Below are 20,474 nucleotides of genomic sequence, written 5' to 3'. Positions count from 1 at the left end.
TCACACATTTGTGCAAAGATCTTTAAGACCCACGGTGGTCTCAGGGCCTACTCCTCCTCCCACCTACACACATACCAGACATGATGAAGGCCTCCCCAGAAGCCAGATCTAACCTGTATCCTGCTGTGACCTTCCTGGGCAGTGAATGGTCTAAGTTCTGTGTTCTCTTCTGAAAATCTCTCAGGATGGTGACAGAGTGGCAGTTTGGTATCTGCTTATTTTAAATTGCTGAGGAAAGTGGGTTTTTTTCCATTTGACCTGCAGAAGCAGTTGCTGTGAAATAATGAAGTGGGAAGGGTATACTTAGGGCTGGTCAGCAGAGGGGAGTGAACTCTTCACCCAAGTGTTCAGGCCTGACACCAACTCTCTGCTGGTGGCCAAATCACAAGGAGACTGATAATAAGGCACAGGAAGGTGACCCTGAAACATTTGCACCCTGCCTAAGGTTCTACAGGCTGGTTTTAAGGAAAAGCATAAATATAAAGGGAGGAGATGTTGGGGAGCAGGGTGATTGGTTCATACCTGTGGCCCTGCTTGGAAGTGTAGATGCTGTCCCCTGCTTCCCAGGAAAATCTGAATGAAGCCTAGCAGTCTTCTGATGTATTGTTCTTTGTTTGGCTCTTGTAGTTTTTCCTTTATTTTACAAAATGACAAACGACTCTCCACACCAAACGGCACAAAATAAGAGTAGGGAGGTAGGAAGAAGTGCAGAGCAGAGCAGGCCTGACCATGGTCAGCAGCCTGTGCTCATCGTCAGGTAGGTGGACATCCCGGAGAGCACCGAGGGCGCCGGCAGGCTGTGAGCAGCGGCGTGTGAAGTCTCCTGGCAGGCCCACCCTTTCTGTTGGTGGATTGGGAGAGAGGGTGAATTTACTTTGGTTTGGGTTTTGTTGGTTGGCTGGTTTCATTCTTTAAAATGTCCACATGCCTAAAAAGCACATGGCTTCTCAAAGGATTTGACCGTGACTTCTTTTCATGAAGTGTTTGACTTGGTGGAGGGCAGGACTAACCCAGGCAGTTCATATTTGTGGCTAATTGTTTCTTACCTATATGTATTTTTATGTGTTCTCTTTATCAGTTCTCTTGCACTTTGGCAGAGAAAAAAATGACTTGAGTATTTCCATTTTGCCTAGCGACCCTCCACCTGTGAGATCAGCTCTGGCCACACCACTTGTTTGTCTCAGAACTTGCAGTTCTTCCCTGTGGCTGTGCAGACGGAGCTGGTGCTTCCTTGGCTGGCCTCGCCCCGTCCTGCAGTGTGGCTCCCTCATCTGCTGCCTGTGCACGCGCTTCAGCCTAACGTGCCATCACCATGGCAGCGTACACCCCGCACGTCCCTCCACCCTATCCTGACTTCTGTGATCGTCCCCGGTTTCCTCCTCGTCCAGTCTTGGATACATTCCCTTCATAAAACTTCCTTTCCCCTAGTTTTCCCGCCTAGTCTAACTGCTGACCCCCCAGAGGCCCTCTATTTGTGCTTCCCCAATGACGGTTATCTTCTACTTTAACTATTTAAAAATCGTAGGGAGCCGAGTTCACATTCTGTGTCAAGCTCTGTTCAGAACCGTTTGGGTTCTCACAGCTAATCTTCCCAACATCCAAGTCAGCGGTTGCTCTTTATCCCCTTCAGGGTAAGGATGCCCAGCAGCTGGGAGATAAGTCTCTTGTGCAAAGTCATAGCTTGTTGGTGGTGAAGCTGAGGTCAGCATCAGGCCACCCGACAGGTCCCCTGCCACATACTGATGGCACTCATAACCGTTGGCAGAACGAACGCGCCGCTGCGTGTGGAGAGACTCCAGTCACATTCACTGCACTCAGGCCAGCTTTGTGGGTCTGCAACCCGTGCAGCTGTACAGAGCTTTACCCTTAGAAGGACCCGCATTTGGCTTAATGCTCTGCTGTTATTTTGAATCTTGCTATTCTAACAAGGATGCCCACATGTTTGTTCTGTGCTGTTCTAAGATGAAGTAGCTGGTCCTTCCTGCAGTCATTTTTTTATTTTGTCCTTCAAAGTCAACTCTAGGTATAAAATTGACTCTTCTTGAGGGGCACCCAAGATGTGTACCAGGCTGCACACCCTCACAGCTTGCTAGCAGCTGTGAAGTGAGGCTCCGTGCCTCCCTGTGTGGGAAATGCCGTGTTGTCCTAACTGTACCAGAGCATTCTTTCGTTTTAAATCGCCTTCATCATAGGAGGCTCATCAGAGCAGCTAACTTAGATTCTGAAATCAAAAGGCTGGTGGTGCTGTTCAGAAAGCATAGAGGATGGCATGAAAGACAGAGGGGCGAGTGGCTTGGATTTGAACGATTTGTTCAAACTCTAGCCTGGGTAGAGCATTCACATTACATGACTTTGAATCATTTTTAGAGGGGGAAAAAGGTATTAACATGATTCTGGAAGAATCCCAGTTGATATATAGTGATGGAGACAGAGTGCTTTAACTTGGTTCTGTTCCCTGTGTGGATTAGCGTTTTAATTGCTAAGTTGTGGTAAAATGCTGTGCTTAATTATGGACTCATGTATCTAATTTATCAGTCACAGCTGCTATTTGAAACCTTCTCGATTGTTTTGGCCATCATGACACTGTTTGCACTTGGGTTACAGAGTGCACCCCCTGGGCACATCCCAGCAGTATTGTCACTTTGGAATAAAAAGTAGGAAATAGAACTGCAATTAACCTTAAATACTCAGGAAACTTTTCCTGTTAACTACTTGTCCTGGTGTGAGGATACTTCTGGAAAAATGAGGGACCCGTATTTAATCCTGGACTGTCTTTTCCAAAATATCCAGCCCCTTCGACTCTTTGTTTTCATTGCAGTGAAGTGCATTGAGTATAAAGGGAAAGTGGGCTTTCAGTACAGTCCTGAGTGTGGATGTGCTAAAGACCACGATGTCTTCAGTTGCTGCATTCCTTCTAGTCAAAAAACCCTGCTTTTCATTTCTGTAGATGGAAGTAAAAGGGAGCCCCAAATAATGTATAGTATCAGTTATTTTGAAAACATTACCTATTTCTCGACTAACTTTTTTAAATGTAGAGAGGAAAATCTTTCAAAATTAAGCTAAAGGGTTTAGCACATTCTTTTCTGACAGCCACCAGAGTGTTCTTTAAAAAAATCATTGCTTATATTCAACAGAGTTGAAAGATCCAACAGTTAATGGAAAGGTATTAATCTTCATTCTCTAAACCAGTTTGGGCATTAACATCAGATGTTTGAGGCCCTTCAGACTAAAGCAGAAAGATTGGGTTTATCTCAGAAGAGAAGAAGACACTTTGACCTTGCTGTAGCATCACCGGTCACAGCGACCCTTCACAGAGATTCCCCTTGTGAAGTGGGGTGGGGCAGACAGGGCCAGCAAGGTCAGCAGCCTGGCTTCCTGTGGAGCCAGGGAGGCGCTGCTGCTCCCAGTTCAGAACAACCTTTTGAAGCAGCAGGGCAGCAGCCAGGCCAGCTTCCAGCAATACTAGCCTCCAACTGTCTGCACAAGTGGACTGCCAGCGCTCAGGCAGGCGGTGCCTTCTACTCTCTGAATAGTTCTCTTCTTAAATGTTTGCATGAAGGCATCAAATTCAGAGTATTTGGAAAGAGTAGTAAAGTAGTAAGTCACAGGAGCAAGGTCTTGAATTTTTCTTTGCCCGTATACATCTAGAGCCATAAAAACCTCTGGGTGGCATTCGGTTAGTTGTTGTGTGTATGTTCTGTGTGTGCAAACAGTCAGAAAACAAAGCCACTATTGAGTTATACAAATGCCAGAAAGGGACGGGAATGAATGCTGGCCTTCTGGAAATGCTATTTTTTCACTTTGGGATAACTCCAGTAACCAAATAGAATTTTCTGATACTTTTGCCAAATAAAAGAGCTGAGGTTGAGAACTAGCATGCAGTGTCTTAATGTAAGTTTTGGAGACAGGGTAAGAACAAGCAAACTGTAAAGACAAAGGTAAAGGTGACACTCCGGAGGAGGCATATCGTCACTTGCTCATCGAAGCGCGCGCCCCTCACCATGCACCATAAACCTTGTTCACTGGCATGACTCTTCACCCGGAAGAGATGCTGAAAGCCACCAGGCCCCCAGTGTCGCATTGGCTCCACTGTCCCCACATTCTACTGCTACCCCGCCCGCTTTTCCTTAGTATCATCTCTTCCTCTCTGCAGTGAGAAAATCAAAACAGTCAGATAATGAAGCTATAGCTGAGGTCTCTGTATTAGGTGCATATAAAAGCCAAACTCTTACAGCACAAAGAAGTGTGGCATCTTGTTACATTTGGATGTCTGCCGTTCCTCAATCCTTAGTCTTCTTTTTTTAAATTTACTCCTTCCCTTCCTCCTCTGTTCCAGCCCCTTTCCCTTGTTTTAGAATAAATTATGAGAAATTTGGGAACTTTCTTAGTAGAATAAAGTACAAAGATATCCATTTTATGGTGCTCAGCCAGATGTCTTGATCTGTCCTCTGTCAAAGCACAGTTGCCAAAGCAAGATGAGCTAGTGCCCCTGGTCTTTGACTCACCAAAGCTGCCCCACAGGTCCCCCACTGCAGGACCTGAGGTCCTCGTTAGGGTCTGTGAGGCACACTCAGCATTTCTCAGAGTCTGTGTCCCAGTGTTGAGGTTGGCAGTGATGAAAGAAGCCAGTACAGTGTAGAAACAGCTCTTTCTCAAATTAATGGTGGAACACAAAAGTGCATATCTCGTGGATGTATGTGATAATTAGCGCTTTCACGCTGCGTCTATGACATGAAAAAAGAAAATAATAAATTAGCTGCAAAAAAAAAAAAAAAAAAAAAGATTGGTGATGTTAACAGGAGGAGCTTAGAAACTGCATCTTTTCCTAGCTTCTCATCGGATTCCCCAAGGACTGGAATCCCATGGTCCTCTTACTTGTCCTGCTTCACTCCTTAGAGCCAGCATTTGCCAGTGAGTTCTGTCACCATTTTTAACGTTGATGATATATACAAAGATGGCTTTGTGATGAGTTCTACCATTTCTTCCTCATTTCTTTTTTTTTTAATTTTAATTTATTTTTATTGTAAACAAATGGGACACATGTTGTTTGTACATGGAGTAACAGCACACCATTTGCACAATCATACATTTACATAGGGTGATGATGTTTGATTCATTCTGTTATTTTTCCTTTCCCCGCCAATCATCCCACCTCTCTTTTCCCTCTATACAGTCCTTCCTTCCTCCATTCTTGCCCCCCTCACACCCCCCATTATGTGTCATCATCCGCTTATCAGTGAGATCATTCACCTTTTGGATTTTTGAGATTGGCTTATCTCACTTAGCATGGTATTCTCCAATTTCATCCATTTGCCTGCAAATGCCATAATTTCATTATTCTTTATAGCTGAGTAATATTCCACGGTGTATATATACCATATCCATTCATCAATTGAAGGACATCTAGGTTAGTTCCACAGTCTGACTATTGTGAATTGAGCAGCTATGAACATTGATGTGGCTATATCTCTGTAATATGCTGATTTTAAGTCCTTTGGGTATAGGCCGAGGAGTGGGATAGCTGGGTCAAATGGTAGGTCCGTTCCAAGTTTTCTAAGGAATCTCCACACTGCTTTCCAGAGTGGCTGCACTAATTTGCAGCCCCACCAGCAATGTATGAGTGTACCTTTTCCCCACCTCCTCGCCAACACCTGTTGTTGCTTGTATTCTTGATAATCGCCATTCTAATTGGGGTGAGATGGAATCTTAGTGTAGTTTTGATTTGCATTTCTCTTATTACTAAAGATTGTTGATTGGGTTATTTGTATTCTTGGTGTAGAGTTTTGAGTTCTTTATATATTCTGGAAATTAGTGCTCTATCTGAAGTATGAGTGGCAAAGATATTCTCCCACTCTGTAGGCACTCTCTTCGCATTACTGACAGTTTCCTTTGCTGAGAGAAAGCTATTTAGTTTGAATCTATCCCAGTTGTTGATTCTTGCTTTTATTTCTTGTGCAATGGGAGTCCTGTTAAGGAAGTCTGATCCTAAGCCAACAAGGTGAAGATTTGGACCTACTTTTTCTTCTTTTCTAAGATGCAGGCTCTCTGGTCTGATTTTGAGGTCCTTGATGCATTGTGAGTTGATTTTTGTGCAGGGTGAGAGATAGGGGTTTAGTTTCATTGTGTTGCTTGTGGACTTCCAGTTTTCCCAGCACCATTTGTTGAACAGGCTATCTTTTCTCCATTGCATATTTTTGGCACCTTTGTCTAGTATGAGAAAATTGTATTTATTTGGGTTTGTGTCTGTGTCCTTTGTTCTGTACCATTGATCGACCTATTTTGGTGCCAATGCCATGCTGTTTTTGTTACTATTGCTTTGTAGTATAGTTGAAGTTCTGGTATTGCGATACCCCCTGCTTCATTCTTCTTGCTTTAGCTGTTCTGGGTTTTTCTTATTCTTCCAGATGAATTTCATGATTGCTTGTTCTATTTCTGTAAGGTACGTCATTGGGATTTTAATTGGAATTGCATTGAATCTGTATAGCACTTTTGGTAGTATGGCCATTTTGACAATATTAATTCTGCCTATCCAAGAACATGGGAGATCTTTCCATCTTCTAAGGTCTTCCTTAATTTCTTTCTTCAGTGTTTTGTAGTTTTCATTGTTGAGATCTTTTACCTCTTTGGTTAGATTGATGCCCAAGTATTTTATTTTATTTTATTTTTTTGAGGCTGTTGCAAATGGAGTTGTTTTCCTCATTTCCCTTTCAGCTGATTCGTTGCTTGTGTATAAAAATGCTTAAGATTTATGTGTGTTGATTTTATAGCCTGCTATTTTGCTGAATTCATTGATGAGGTCTAGAAGTTTTCTGGAGGAGGTTTTTGAATCCTCTAAATATAGAATCATGTCATCAGCAAATAGTGACAGCTTAAGTTCCTCTTTTCCTATTCGTATCCCTTTAATTTCTTTAGTTTGCCTAATTGCTCTGGCTAGAGTTTCGAGGACAATGTTGAATAGAAGTGGTGAAAGAGGACATCCCTGTCTTGTTTCTGTTTTTAAAGGAAATGGTTTCAGATTTTCTCCATTAAGAATGATGTTGGCCATGGGCTTAGCATAAATAGCCTTTACAATGTTCAGGTATGTTCCTACTATCCCTGTTTTTCCTACTGTTTTGAGCATGAAGGGGTGTTGTATTTTGTCGAATGCTTTTTCTGCATCAATTGAAATAACCATATAATTCTTATCCTTAAGTCTATTGACATGATGGATTACGTTTATTGATTTACGGATATTAAAGCATCCATCCTTGCATTCCAGGGATGAACCCCACTTGATCGTGGTGCACGATTTTTTAGTATGCTTTTGGATACGGTTTGCCAATATTTTGTTAAGGATCTTTGCATCTATATTCATCAAGGATATTGGTCTAAAATTTTCTTTCCTTGATGTGTCTTTTCCTGGTTTGGGCATGAGGGTGATATTAGCTTCATAGAATGAGTTTGGTAGGGTACCCTCTTTTTCTATTTCCTGGAATACTTTGAGAATCTTCCTCATTGCTTTCTATAAAGAAAGCATATTAACTTTGCGATCATTTTTTTTTAGTAAATTAATCACAAATTATAGCTCGTTTTTTTTTTTTTTTTTTTTTTTTTTTTTTTTTTTTTTTTTTTTTTTTTTTTTCACATAAGGGAGTTTATTAAGCAAACAGAGTGTCTCCCTGCAGGGTAAGAGAGAAAATGAGAGGAAAAGAGAAAGGAAAAGGTGCGCGCTAGAGAGAGTGTGAAAGCCAGGAGGATAGAGAAAGTGAGGAGGAGAGACAGAAGAATAAATTATAGCTCTTAATATTAGTGACCAACCAGTTATCAGTCTAGACCCTCCATGGTTGAGAATCTCTGGCTTGAGGCATCTGATATAACTATGGGCCTTGTCCTGAACCTTTTCTGTTCCTCATATTATACACTGCTGGTGGGGCTTCTTCATTCAGAAAATATGGATTAAGCACTCAGAGACGTACAGATAACTAAGGCTCAGTCCTGTCCCTTTGGGACAGAATGCACTGGAGAGACATACACATAAAAAACTAGCCATTCTAGAGGATATTCTGCTGTGGCGCAAGAAACAGTTGCAGGATTTGAGGAGGTTGTACTCTGTGAGTTCAGAGATAGGCCTCTGAGATTCAGCTTTGAAAGAATTTTATGTGAGTAGGACAGGGGGCAGGCATTCCAGGTAGAGGTAAAGACGGACGAAGGTGTGAGTGCAGTCTTAGCATGGGAATCCTCACCTGTCCGGCATGTAGGGGGCATGGGGCAGCTAAAGGGGGACGGAGATGAGGGTGGGGCAAGCTCTGTGACTCAGGGCCTTGAGGAAGGTGCCAGGAATTTTGTTCTATATTCTGTAGACAAAGAGAAGCTATGGAGAGGCTTTTAGCAATTGGATGACTTGATGAAGGAGGAATCGCGGGAGGGTTGGGGGGATGGAGAGAGCCTGGAAACCAGGGGCTGGTTGTGCTACACCTGGATGCCAGGAGACCACCCAGAGGGCTGTTGGGGCTGGAGTGAGAGAACTCAATGGAAAACAAGCAGGTTGGAGACCAGATATTTCTTTGTGTTTTAAGACCAGCACCCAGGGTGTCTGGGACACAGTTTGTATTCAGTAAATTGTTGTTGAACTTAATAAGATCAGCTGACTCTGAGAGGGGGTGAGAAGGGAAAATGGCTTCACGATGTTTAGCTGAGATAACAAATATAGGCGAGATGGGTTTGGGGCACTAGGATATTGGGCCTGAGGAATGGGCAAACAGCTTTTAAGAGGTTTGATTTGAGTTGCTGGTGCAGGTATTCTATGGAGATGTCTAGCAGTCAGTGAGGGAGAACTCTGGCTCTAACTCAGATTTGCCTCTTGGACATAAAGGAGCTTGGGAGTTACAATTTTTTAAAAATTGATTCTTATTCTTTTTTATTAGAAAAGTTTCTGGATGCGATTCCTTTATCCCATCTCTAAGGCTTCTGTGCCTGAAACCGCGTTCCTCCCCTGCTGCAGAGGCACATGGACTCATGAGGGGACGACCTGTTCCAGTGAGCCTGGTTCTGTCCCAAGGCTCCCAGACCGTGTTTGACCTAGTGCTGTGTGCAGAGTCACATGCCCCTGCAGACCCACTGACAACCACATCACTAGGAAAAGGACGCCAGGCATGGCGGTGCACACCTGTGATCCCGGTGACTCGGGAGACTGAGGCAGAAGGATCGCAAGTTCAAGGCCCCAAGCACTTTATTTAGCAAGACCCTGTCTTAAAATAAAAAAAAAATTTTAGGACTAGGGATGTAACTCAGTGGTAATGTGCCATTGGGTTCAATCCTCAGTACAAAAAAAAAAAGAAAGGAAGAAAGAAAAAGAAGGAAGGAAAGGAAACCAACCTTCTCTAAGGTTCAGCAATAATTTGGCATAGAAGATAGCAGTTTTAGAATCAGGAAGCCTGGCTTATTGTGACCTTGAACAAGTAACTTAGATTCTACTTCCTCAGCTATTAAATGGAATTGACCTGACCTGCTTTAAGAGTCCAGGGATTTGGGCCAGGATTTGCATTCAGAATAAAATCCTGCTGCTATCAAGGTTTAGTTTATACCTGGTCAGCACCGTCAGCATCACTTGCTGATATCCCTGCATTGCCCCGTTGCCTAGAGAAGGCAGAGGGAGAAACTCCGTCTGTCTGATTACAGAGCTCCAGTTTCTGCCTCAGCAGCCACTTGGCAGGGTGAGGGAGCCAAAATTTTAGAAAAGATTTAACAGGGGCCAGGACACAGTACAGCTCTACTGTGAAATGATATGAATTCAGTAATCCTAATGAACTTCGGCAACTGCAGTTCTAGGATTCTGGGCATTTTTTCCCCCACAGAGGTTCTTACATGGCGATGCTACTGTCAACCAAAATTATAAATACTTGATTGCAAAGTCTGAATATTGACTCCAGACTTTGAGTAATAAAATTGGAAGACAAAGAACCATACAAAGAATGTGCTGGTCTCACTGTGGTCAAATACTCTGGGAGGACTAGTGTGAGAAATTGGAATTAATTACTGTGTTAACGTCACTTGGGTTCAATTATCCTCTGCTCTGCCATACGAGGAGACTGCATTAGCAATTCAGCCAACAGAATTCTGGCAGCTTTTGGAAGCATACATGTTTTTCTGCTGCCTTCTTTCTCCTGTTATTTTTTGACACACCCCACCCCTTCAAGGCAGTTTTCCAGCTGTTCCCTCAGGGAGTAGTTTTATGGGAAAGTTTCTTTTGTAGGCTTCCAGCTGGCTTCATTTTCACTATCTCCATGAAGCCACTGCCTTTGTCGCATTTCTATGATATTATCCATCATGCGTTGCCTTGGGATTTTCCCCTTTGAATTGTTGACTTCATATTTTTGGTTTGCACATGCAGGTTGTCTCCTGGTTCAGACATCTATGTGACAGTCTCATCCATGGCTTTAGCAAGATCCCAGTGTCGTAACTCCCCTAGCAACCTGTCTTCATCCAGCGAGACTGGCTCTGGGGGGGGCACTTACAGACAGAAATCCATGCCCGAAGGGTAGGTATGCCATTTGTCCCGTTGTACATGGTTCTGATCAACATCGCCATCTTTCATCTGTATCCCCACATAAAAAATTATTTTCATTCAGCCATCCCTGATCAGTTTGCAATCAACAGTGGAAATATAGGTGATATTCCAGATAGGAAAATGTTTTAATGGCTGGTTCAAATCACTTAAAAAATTTATCATTCTCTAGTCTCTAGGAAGTCCTCAATGGCAGAGAAATCAAATTGCATCCATTTCTCTATGACATGGGTTGTTATCACAGGAGGGATTTGGTCACATCACGTTTCCTCTAGCAGGAACTCGGTAGAATACGACTTGCCCTAGAGCTTGTATTGCTGTTGATGTAGAAAAAAAATGATAGAAAAATCCAGAGTTTTAAATTATTTCTTATTCTTTTAAGTCTTCTGTGTTTTGTTTGTTTTTTAAAATCTTCACTTGAAAATACTAAATGCCCAAACCCAAAAGTAACTATTTGCTTTGGACAAAATTTGCCAAGTAGCCTGGGAAGGTAGCTCTTGCAGGGTCCTGGGTTCAGTCCCCAGCAACACATATACACACACAAAGTAAAAAGTGAAATATGTGTGATGTTCGAGGCCACCATAAAGGGAAACAGGATTGGAATGTCTGAAGCTAGGAAGTAATTAGCCGCAAAACACTGCATGGCGCACACAGGCTCCCTTCACCAGAGGAAGAGTGAAAGAACCATCAAAGACTTCCTGCTGGGGTTGCGCCCTAGGAACTTGAGAATGAACTTGAACCATTTGAAAATCAAATGTGAGGTATTCATAAAAACTGCTATTTCTATTCCACATTTCCCCAAAATATACCTTTAATAAATGTACACACTACTTGGTTACTTTCTTGAGATATCACTGTGTCACAAAGTAAGCGTGCTTACTAATAATACCCTCATAATGAGTATTTCCTCTATTTAGTACTTTGCTGCTTTTTACAGCCACGAGGTGTGATTTCGTTGTTGCTAAATGTTAATGTTAGAAGAAAGTAGGTAATAAAACCACTATAAAACTTGCTTTCCCCACCCCTTTCTTCCCTAGGACTCTCTTAAAGGCCTGTCTAAAACGTACATTTCTTGTTTTAATTGCTTCAGTGACAATTAGGAAAAAAAATTCAGCCTTTATTCATGAGTCCCTACTAAAGGTTTATGAATTACATATTATTGTACTGCACTACAAAACCAACTAATTATTTCTTGTTTTAATTGATTTTAAATGCCTGGTTGGTATTCCAAAATAAGAATTCACCACAACCTTAGCATTAGTACAGCACTAAAATATAAATGAGTTTTTAACAAAAAAATAAGTATTTTTCTATATCTAATATGCTTTAAATGTATACCAAAAACCCAAGTTGAAACACTAATGTTTTGGTGCATCTTAATGTTAAAATCATGATGCTAATACTTAGCTGTCAAATTTCTGTTAATGAGGTAGTAATTATTCATTTGGGTATTTAATAGCTAAATCTCTGCCATAGATGGCATTAAGGGCTTTCCCATTGTTTGAGAGTTCACCTGGCATTGTTGGGTATGCTATATAATGGCTTCTTTACTCAGAGTGATATTGAAAATATGTTACAGTGTTTTTTTCTAGATCCCAAGCAAATTTTGTCTGTATCAGGGAGGCATCCAGTCATTCACATGCATTTCTCTTGAGTTAGGTTTGGTCCTGAAGTCACCCTTACCATCTACTCTACAACTTACCCAGTAAAAACAGATATGTTCAAGTTGACAGTGAAACTGGAGTGTGTGTACTCTGCTGCAGACTCATTCATGTTCAGCTTGCATGACATCCTAACAGTCCATCACTACGCAGGGGTTGTCCATGAACCACATACTGCTGTGGTTTCCTCCCTCCACTTCAGTTGGCTCAGCTCTGCATGGCATGTACCTGCCCATTCCCTGACTCGAGGAAAGTGAGAATGTCCAAATTAGTTGAGCTGCAGTTTATGAGGGAGATTAATAATACCTGCTCTAGTTGAATGAGAGAGAAAGGACACCTAGACAGCTTGGAATGAGGAATGACAGGTAATGAGAAAGCAACACTGTTTAAAAGACATGGAGCCTGTTCTACCCTCCTTGGAGATGTGCTTTTAGGCCACACACTTTGAGGAGTACTGGGGAGGCAAGGCCAGGCCATAGGGAGGGCGTGGGTCAGAGAGGAGCTGGGGCCCAGGGCAAGCAGCACAGTGGGGATGTGCAAGCTGAAAGTGAGAACCGCGGAGCTGAGTATCCACACAGCATTCTTCCGGCACCTCGGAGGAGGGATTGGGCTTGGCTATGGGGGTGACTGAGACCAACAGATGAAAGGTGCAGAGAAGGTGGTTCCAGCCTGTCATGAGGAAGGTGTTTCGGAGCTGGGGGCCGGTGAGCATTTGCCAGCCAAAGAATTGCATTCAGCCTCTTTCAGATCTGGCTGTGACCCTTGAGCTATGGAGTGCTCCTGTAACAGAGGCACTATTAAACTCTTCAAAAGAGACACAGTATAAAATTCAGAACAAGTTTTGTCAGCACATCTCAAGGACAAGATCTTTGTATCCTTAATTCCCTGGCTCGAACCCAAGTGGAGCATGTGTGAGAGAACTGAAATTAAAAGTTCACCAGGTGAAATGTCTTACAGGGTGAAGTTAAAGACAGCCTTTCCTTGACATTTATTTAAAAGCAAACAAAATTATTCGGCTTTAAATTCAGACTTAAAAAATTATCTTTAGTTTCTATTGTTACCAAAAAGTAAAAACAAGATCAGAATCCATTTTTAACTTGAGTCTCCATGCTTTTTTCAAAAAGTCTTAATTTAGTACAAATTTAGAATAAGATCATAGGATCATTTTAAGGGTATTTGCTCTTCAGAGCTACACAAGAATTCTAAAGGAGGAGATAACAAAAACCTTAATTGTGAATCCTTCTTTTTTTCTTTTTCTTTTTTTTCCACTTTCACCAAAGTTTCCATAAATCAAGGTTTTTGCTTTTATTAATGGCTATGTTCATACGTAAGGTAATTTGCTTAGTGAACTTTGTGATTGGGCATGTAAATGAGTAGCTTTTATGCCCAAGCAAGTAGGGAGATGATATAATAAATGAGATGATATAATAAATACATCACTAAACCAAATATTTGTATGGCCTTCTCTACTTTGCAAATGCTTTATGTAGTTTTGTTTTTTTTTTTTTTTTTCCTCCTTGGAGCTCTGTAATGGAATTGCCATGTTGCACATAAAGAAACAGACAAAAATTCAATGACTCTGTTCCATCACAGTGGGTTTGTGGTTTGAAACTTGGCTGCAATCTTCCTACTCCTAATGTCCTACTTTTTCCAATATGTCACCTGCTGGTCCTGCTCACACAATTATCAGTTGATTCCAAGTAAGACACCCATCGCATGCCTTAATTGATGTGGGCTCTGTTGATTCCTTTGTTGCATAGGTTAGTCAGAAGTTCACTTGTAACCACACATAAATTGGAAAAATTTCATATGAGTGTTTGAATTCTTCATTCTGGCTTTTATTCTGGTCTCAGCATTTACTTTGCTGATATATATTGCTCAACAAGGCATATGCTTTAATTAAGCATATATTATTATTTTCCACAAGGGAAAATAAAATTGGCTCACTAAAGAACTAGATTTCTTTCCAGAAATAGACAGTTATCTTTATACATGCCAGTTTACCTACTTACAAATGGATCCTCCCAAAGGCAGTTTAAAATGTAGACATTTTCAAAGTATTTCTACATAAATGATAGCTTTGTCTTTCAGACCACAGTGCAAATGCTCAGAATATACTTGTTCCAAGAATGAATGACTTAATGATTTTGCAAATTACTGAGTTAAGAGAAAACTAACCTCCAGGATGCACCATTTGAAGGATGCGTAAGACATTTAAACTGTGAAATTTTTCCTTTGGCTGAGAGTGACAGCCTGAGCTTGGCTACAGGGGGGTCAGACGATTCTGGTTTCTCATGCTACATCAAGTTAGCTTAGTGAGAATGGCTCCTGCCCTTTGAACAGTTGACAGTGACCTTTCTGAGCAGAGTCATGTGTACTGAACCCAATATGCACATTTCCACACCCATGCGCATATCACAAGGCACATTCACATGCTCGGGCATGTACGCACAAGCTGGTAATACCTGTTGTTAGATTTGAGTTCATTACACACAGGACTGCCTTCCTCTCATGGTGAGATCTGATGGTGTCTTTGCCTTTTTTCGGGGGAATCACCACAGGTTTGGAGTGAGCCGCAGATCCCCAGCCTCCATTGACAGGCAGAACACCCAGTCAGATCTTGGTGGCAGTGGAAAGTCTACACCTAACTGGCAAAGAAGTGAAGATAGCATTGCTGACCAGATGGGTAAGTAATTGATTTTTACCAAAAAAGCAAGTGTTTTTATGACAAGTTTTTATGATAACTCTGACCACCTCTTAATGATGACATTTAAGTATTGTGTTATAAAAGAGAGCCCTAGTTAATGTGCATTAGAGTTCAGTGTCTGCTAAACTAGGTATAAGTGAAAGCAACAATTAAGACCTGAGAGAAAAGTCAGGGAATTCTAAATGAGCCCAAATTTAGCCATAGAAAGGCCTCAGGAATTAGGTTCAGCACCAAGATTAAAAGATCAGCCTGACAAACCCTCAGATCCTAAGTGCCTTCCTCCCCATTTGTTTTTGCCTAGTGCCTTGAAAGGTTCCTTGGTCTTCTTAATGTCGAGTTTAAAATACAAAACAACTGTGTACAGAGTTAGAAGAAATGTAATGATTTAGCCACATCTGTATCTTGGTTAGAAGTCTTTTTCATCCATTATGTGCATTTCTTTTAATTCTTTCCACTATTAATTCTCCGCTATTAAGCTGTCAGCTAAGGAGATATCTTAGCTGTATAAAAAAGCTGGTTGGAAGGGATTTGCATTAGTGAGCCCTCCTTTGCATTTGTGGTGCATAGCTCACTCTCTTATAGGGGTGTGTGTGTATGTGTGTGTGTGTGTTGTCATTGTTCTACAATGACACCATGACACTAATTGATACCATAAAAGTTTGCCATGAAACAAGGTCAAGTTTTGACACAATAGCATCAGGGACTTGGAATCAATACAGTTGATACATCAGAGACTTGAATCTAAAGGTAGGGTTTTTCCCCTCCTTTATCTTATGCCTAGAAGCATTACTATCAATATGGGATAAAAAGATAGGAATGAATTTAAGGGTTGAAAAGATGAAATTTTTTGGCGGGGTGGGTGCTAAGTGGGGATGGAACCCAGGAATGTTCTGTCTGTGAGCCCCATCCCCACCTTTTTTTATTTTGAGACTAGATGTCACTAAGTTGCCCGGTAGCCTCAGACTTGCCTTCCTCCTGCCTCAGCCAGCTGGGCTCACAGTGTGTACCACCACACCTGGCTGAAAAGGCAAACTTGTAATGCAAAGACCCATCTGCTTATCTTCTTTGCTGATTCGTGGTTGTGTCCTATTTTAATGCTTGTGCCCAAGTAAATGTACTAATCATGAACATAGGGAATGGAGATACACTCAGCTAAAGCAGGAATTGAGAAATTCTTAGGTTCTAAAGATTTGCTTTGTTCCAATAACTTCAGTGCCTTGTTATTGAAGCCATCTGTCATCCCCACTCTTATCCCACCCACCGCAACACAAAACCTGATCATATTCTGATCTGCTTCTCTGCTCTCGACAGAATGTTTTTAAGCCCATATGTTTTGGTGCTGTTGAGATGGTAACGACATATCTGAAAGGACCCCTTCTCCAGCATGACTATGGAGCTTCTTTCTGGCTCCCAGTGCAGGCTTCGAGCAAGGCTGCCAGCAAGCCCTTTATGCAGTGTAGTGTCCTACTTCCCACTCACAGGAAGTCGCACAGGGAATGAGAAGGTGTGTCCTGGGACTGGAAAGGGTGATTATGAAGTTCATCCCAGACCCACGCTGGTTCTTGCTCACACCTCCATCTAGTCCTCTTTCTTTGCATCCACTTCAGTTTAGAGGCAACCCACTCTTAGTAGATAGAACTCTGAAATGAATATGAATGGATCTTTCTGACACGTCTGTTCATCCTGTAAGTTAGGTATGCCTTGTTGGCTTTGTTTCTTAAATAATAAGATATCACTAGGACCCACCAGAGAAGTCTTTTTCGTAAGTGGTGGCCTTTCTCCACTCAAAATCTAAGACTTTGAATAAAATGTGAAAATAAATGCTTATAATTTTTGGTATCCCAGCATTCCAGGAGACTAACTCAACCTTTCCTAATTGGCACATCAGAAAGAATCCAGGGCTTAGCTGGTAAAAGCCATACTAAGGAGAATTCAAGAAAAATGATTTTTACATTTTCATTGCTTAGCACACAGTATCAAATGTGTAAAGGACTGACCTTTCTATACTCGATTTGAAGAAACAATTTTGTCTAATGACTTGCACTGATGGAGAATGTTTAAGAGATCCTTACATTAGGCAGACCCACTTGTCTGTGTATCAGTGTGTTGTAAACTGGTACCTACTGACAGTGCAAGCAAAAGCATAGCTGCTCTCATCCCCTCAATGTTTGTTTTTCTGCCTTTCTGCCCTTGGAAATAGTTGAAAGTCAGATCCAAGGAGGAGGCTGCCTGATTCTCTATGTTTAGGAGGGGTATTTCAAGAACTTGCGAGTTCTTGCTCTTAACTGTAGGTGTGTTAGAGAGTAAATCATTTACCTCTCTCTGTTGGAGCCCCATCTTGAACACCAGCTTGGAGTCCAAAAGGAAGCAATTGTTTTAAGTAAACTAGTTGCTGTGTGTCTTTTCTGTTGTGCTTAGCTTACAGTTATAGAGGACCTCAGGATTTCAATTCTTTTGTCCTCGAGCAGCATGAATATACAGGTAAAATATTTCCAAAGTGTCATGGTAAGTAAACGTGATTGCATCCATGCCTGTCTAGGTAATGTAGACTGAGCTAGGTTAGCCACACTTTGCAATGAATGAATTTCATAAATTTACTCCATATATTCTAAACTTCCCCCCCAAACCAAAAGTTGATTCCGAACTTTGCTGCATTGTTCATGGCCTTTGGTTTGGTGGTACTTGGCTATGCTAATGTGTATGATGTGACACGTTGTCACCAGCTGCAAGCTTTATCCATCAGCCACCTAGTTTCTGACATGCTGTCTATTGTGTAGACTTAACAAGCTTACTGCTGAAATCAGAGTTGGCTGGTCAGTGAACTGAGAGATGCAATGGCAAGCCTCTCCATTTGTCAACATGTGTTTGTATCCGTTTAGTACCTGCACCATAATGGCCTATGCTGTATTCCAGAGCCTACATGTCATCTCCCAGCAGTATCAAAGGTACTGCCAGCTTTCCGAGAGAGCCCCAGTGGGAGATTAATGCGGCAGGATCCAGTGGTTCATTTGTCTCCAAACAAACAAGGGCATGTAAGTTAACTGCAAACTTGCAGAAACTGTAGATTCCTAGCAAACTACTTTCCTGCACTGTGAAAATGGGACCAGTCCTTCTATTCTTGCACTACATGGTCAGAGAGGAAGTCATTCTGATGGGGGTTGGGGAAGCACTTGCTAACATGGCCTTGGAACGTCTGCTGCCATGGTCCTAAGGTGGCTTCAGCTGAGGTAGATTGCCCCCAACCCTCACAGGTCTGCATGAAGGTTACCTGGTCCACTCATAATCCTAAATCTTAGGTGTTAGGAATAGAACTGTGTGAGAAAGGGATGCTGTGTGCTTACACAGTTGCAGGAATGGGATACTGCTAGGGGGGACAGACGGCTTCCCTTCCAGCTCCCTGCTGCTTTTCCTGTCTTCGCAGCTGCACACAGTTCCTTATTGCTTACAGGTACTACCCATACGAGGTGACCACTGTGCAATGCAGTTATTTCCTTAGTCTCTTTCTTCGCTGGGGTTTGTGTTTATATTCTTGTCATTTGATGGGCAAATATTTCATTTCATACTTACTGATTTATAAGATGCTCAGAAGACTTTTAATGAGAAATGTCATAAAAGTTTTGTCCTGAGGAATGACTACTGAAGCTAAAAAACCAAGAGAGCATACTCTATTGCTCTTGGAGAGAGATATACTGAGGAAATGCAGTGTTGCCACAGTTCTACTTGGAAATAATAGATTATCACGACTGATCTGTGAAATTATTTAGTAATTTGTATATGGATTATATAGTAAATAACATTTTGGACAGATTAGGTTAGATAAAAAAGTTACTAAAGTTAATTTTACCTGTTTCTTATTTATTTTTTGGCTACTAGAAAATTTCAAATTACATTTATAGTTCACATTGTATCACTCTAGAAGCTTTCACATTACTTTGCACTCAGTCCATCTCAGTTCGGACCAGTGATATTTAAAGGACTCAGTGCCAGTCAGGGGGCTCCAGATTGACTGTTATAGTCAATTCCTCCCTATTTAAAATAAATGAGACAGGCACAGCAACACATGCCTATAACCCCAGCAGCTTGGAAGACTGAGGCAGGAGGATCACGAGTTCAAAGCCAGCCTCAGCAAAAAGCAAGGCACTAAGCAACTCAGTGAGACCCTGTCTCTAAATAAAATACAAATTAGGACTGGGATGTGACTCAGTGGTTGAGTGCCCCTGAGTTCGATCCCTGGAACCAAATAAATAAATGAAAGTTTCAAAACACACTTTCTAAATTGTTACTGAGAAAAACTACAGTTACAGGAAAAAAGTAACTCCAATTATTCTTTTAATTTATTTTAGATGTTGATAGACCTTTATTTTATTCATTTATTTATATGCAGTGCTAAGAATCAAACCCAGTGCCTCATACATGCTTGACAAGCACTCTACCACCGAGCCACAACCCCAGCCCTGGGATTTTTATTTTTCAAGGAGAAGAGATGTTTCACTTTGAGGTGAAACTGGCACATCCTCCTGCCCCTGGTCTGGGCCTGTAAAGAGCATGTTTCTTCCTCCACTAAGAGGCACATGCACATTCCTTCTCTCTTTTATCTTCAGCAAGTATCTGGGCTCCCTGCTTCCAATTCAAAATGCTATTTTATTCAGTTATCTTTTAAAATAATATTTCCTTAGTAAACTCCATAAAATGTTCTTCCTAAACAACTGAGCCATTGTGTAGAAAGGGTTCTGTACATGTTTCTTATTGAGACATAATTTGCATACCGTAACATTCAGCCATTTAACATACAATTTAGTAAGTTTTAGTATATTCAGAGTTGTGCAATCAGCACCATGATCTAATTCCAGAACACTTTCACCACCACTGAAACCCCCCTGCATATCCTTTAGCAGTTACCTCCAGCTCTTCCCATCCCTTCCAAGACCAAGGCAACCACTCATCTTCTTTCTCTGTGGATGTGCCTGTTCTAGACATTTCACATGAATGAAATCATGTAATGTGGCCTTTTGCGTCTTGTTTCTTTCACTGAACATAATGTTTTTTAGGATTCATCCATGTTGTAACATGACTCTGTAATTCTTTCCTTTTTTGTGACTAAATAACATTCCCTTGTATGGATATACCATCCTTTATATCCATTCGTCAGCTGACGGTCTTTTGGGTTGTTTTACTTTTTGACTGTTCCAACTCATGCCTCTAAACATCCACATGCATTTTTTGTGTGGACGCTGTTTCGTGTTTGTTGAGTGTACACCAAGAGTGGAGTTGCAGATGCTCCACAGCAGCTGCCTGTTGTACCTTCCTGGCAGCCGTGGCCCTGGTTTCTGAGTGCCATTTTGCTTGTAGCTGTTCTGGTTTGTATAGAGTAGTGTCTGGCTCTGGTTTTGATTTGCACTTCCCTAACGTCTGATACTGATGAGCATCTTTCCATGTACTCATTGGACATTTGTTTATCTTCTTTGAAGAAATGTCTATTTTAATCTTTGGCTATTTTCTGATTGGGTTATTTGAAGTACAAAAAGTCTTTAATTTTGATAAAAGTCCAATTTATCTTTTTTTC

General features: G+C 41.6%; 1 protein-coding gene and 1 pseudogene across 15 annotated transcripts in view; one reads left to right on the top strand and one right to left on the bottom strand.

The window, feature by feature from the left end:
* Window positions 1–20,474, bottom strand: part of LOC306653995 (dnaJ homolog subfamily B member 6-like) — a 420,043-nt pseudogene that overhangs the window by 287,211 nt on the left and 112,358 nt on the right. The gene's annotated exons all lie outside the window — the stretch shown is intronic.
* SIPA1L1 (signal induced proliferation associated 1 like 1) overlaps window positions 1–20,474 on the top strand; it is a 362,908-nt gene that overhangs the window by 313,566 nt on the left and 28,868 nt on the right. For 10 of the 14 annotated variants that reach the window (XM_079127085.1, XM_079127075.1, XM_079127074.1 and 7 more), the window contains 4 exons: window positions 10,370–10,516; window positions 14,766–14,890; window positions 17,330–17,392; window positions 17,825–17,943. In XM_079127085.1, coding sequence (XP_078983211.1) covers window positions 10,370–10,516; window positions 14,766–14,890; window positions 17,330–17,392; window positions 17,825–17,943 — 454 coding nt within the window. The remainder of the gene's footprint in view (window positions 1–10,369; window positions 10,517–14,765; window positions 14,891–17,329; window positions 17,393–17,824; window positions 17,944–20,474) is intronic. The other 4 variants (XM_079127077.1, XM_079127076.1, XM_079127078.1 and 1 more) reach the window with 3 other exon arrangements.

This window comes from Sciurus vulgaris, assembly GCF_902686455.1.
Source record: "Sciurus vulgaris genome assembly, chromosome: 2".
Classification (NCBI taxonomy): Eukaryota; Metazoa; Chordata; class Mammalia; order Rodentia; family Sciuridae; genus Sciurus; species Sciurus vulgaris.
Note: the sequence above shows the minus strand (reverse complement) of the source record. Positions and strands in the feature narration are given on the sequence as shown.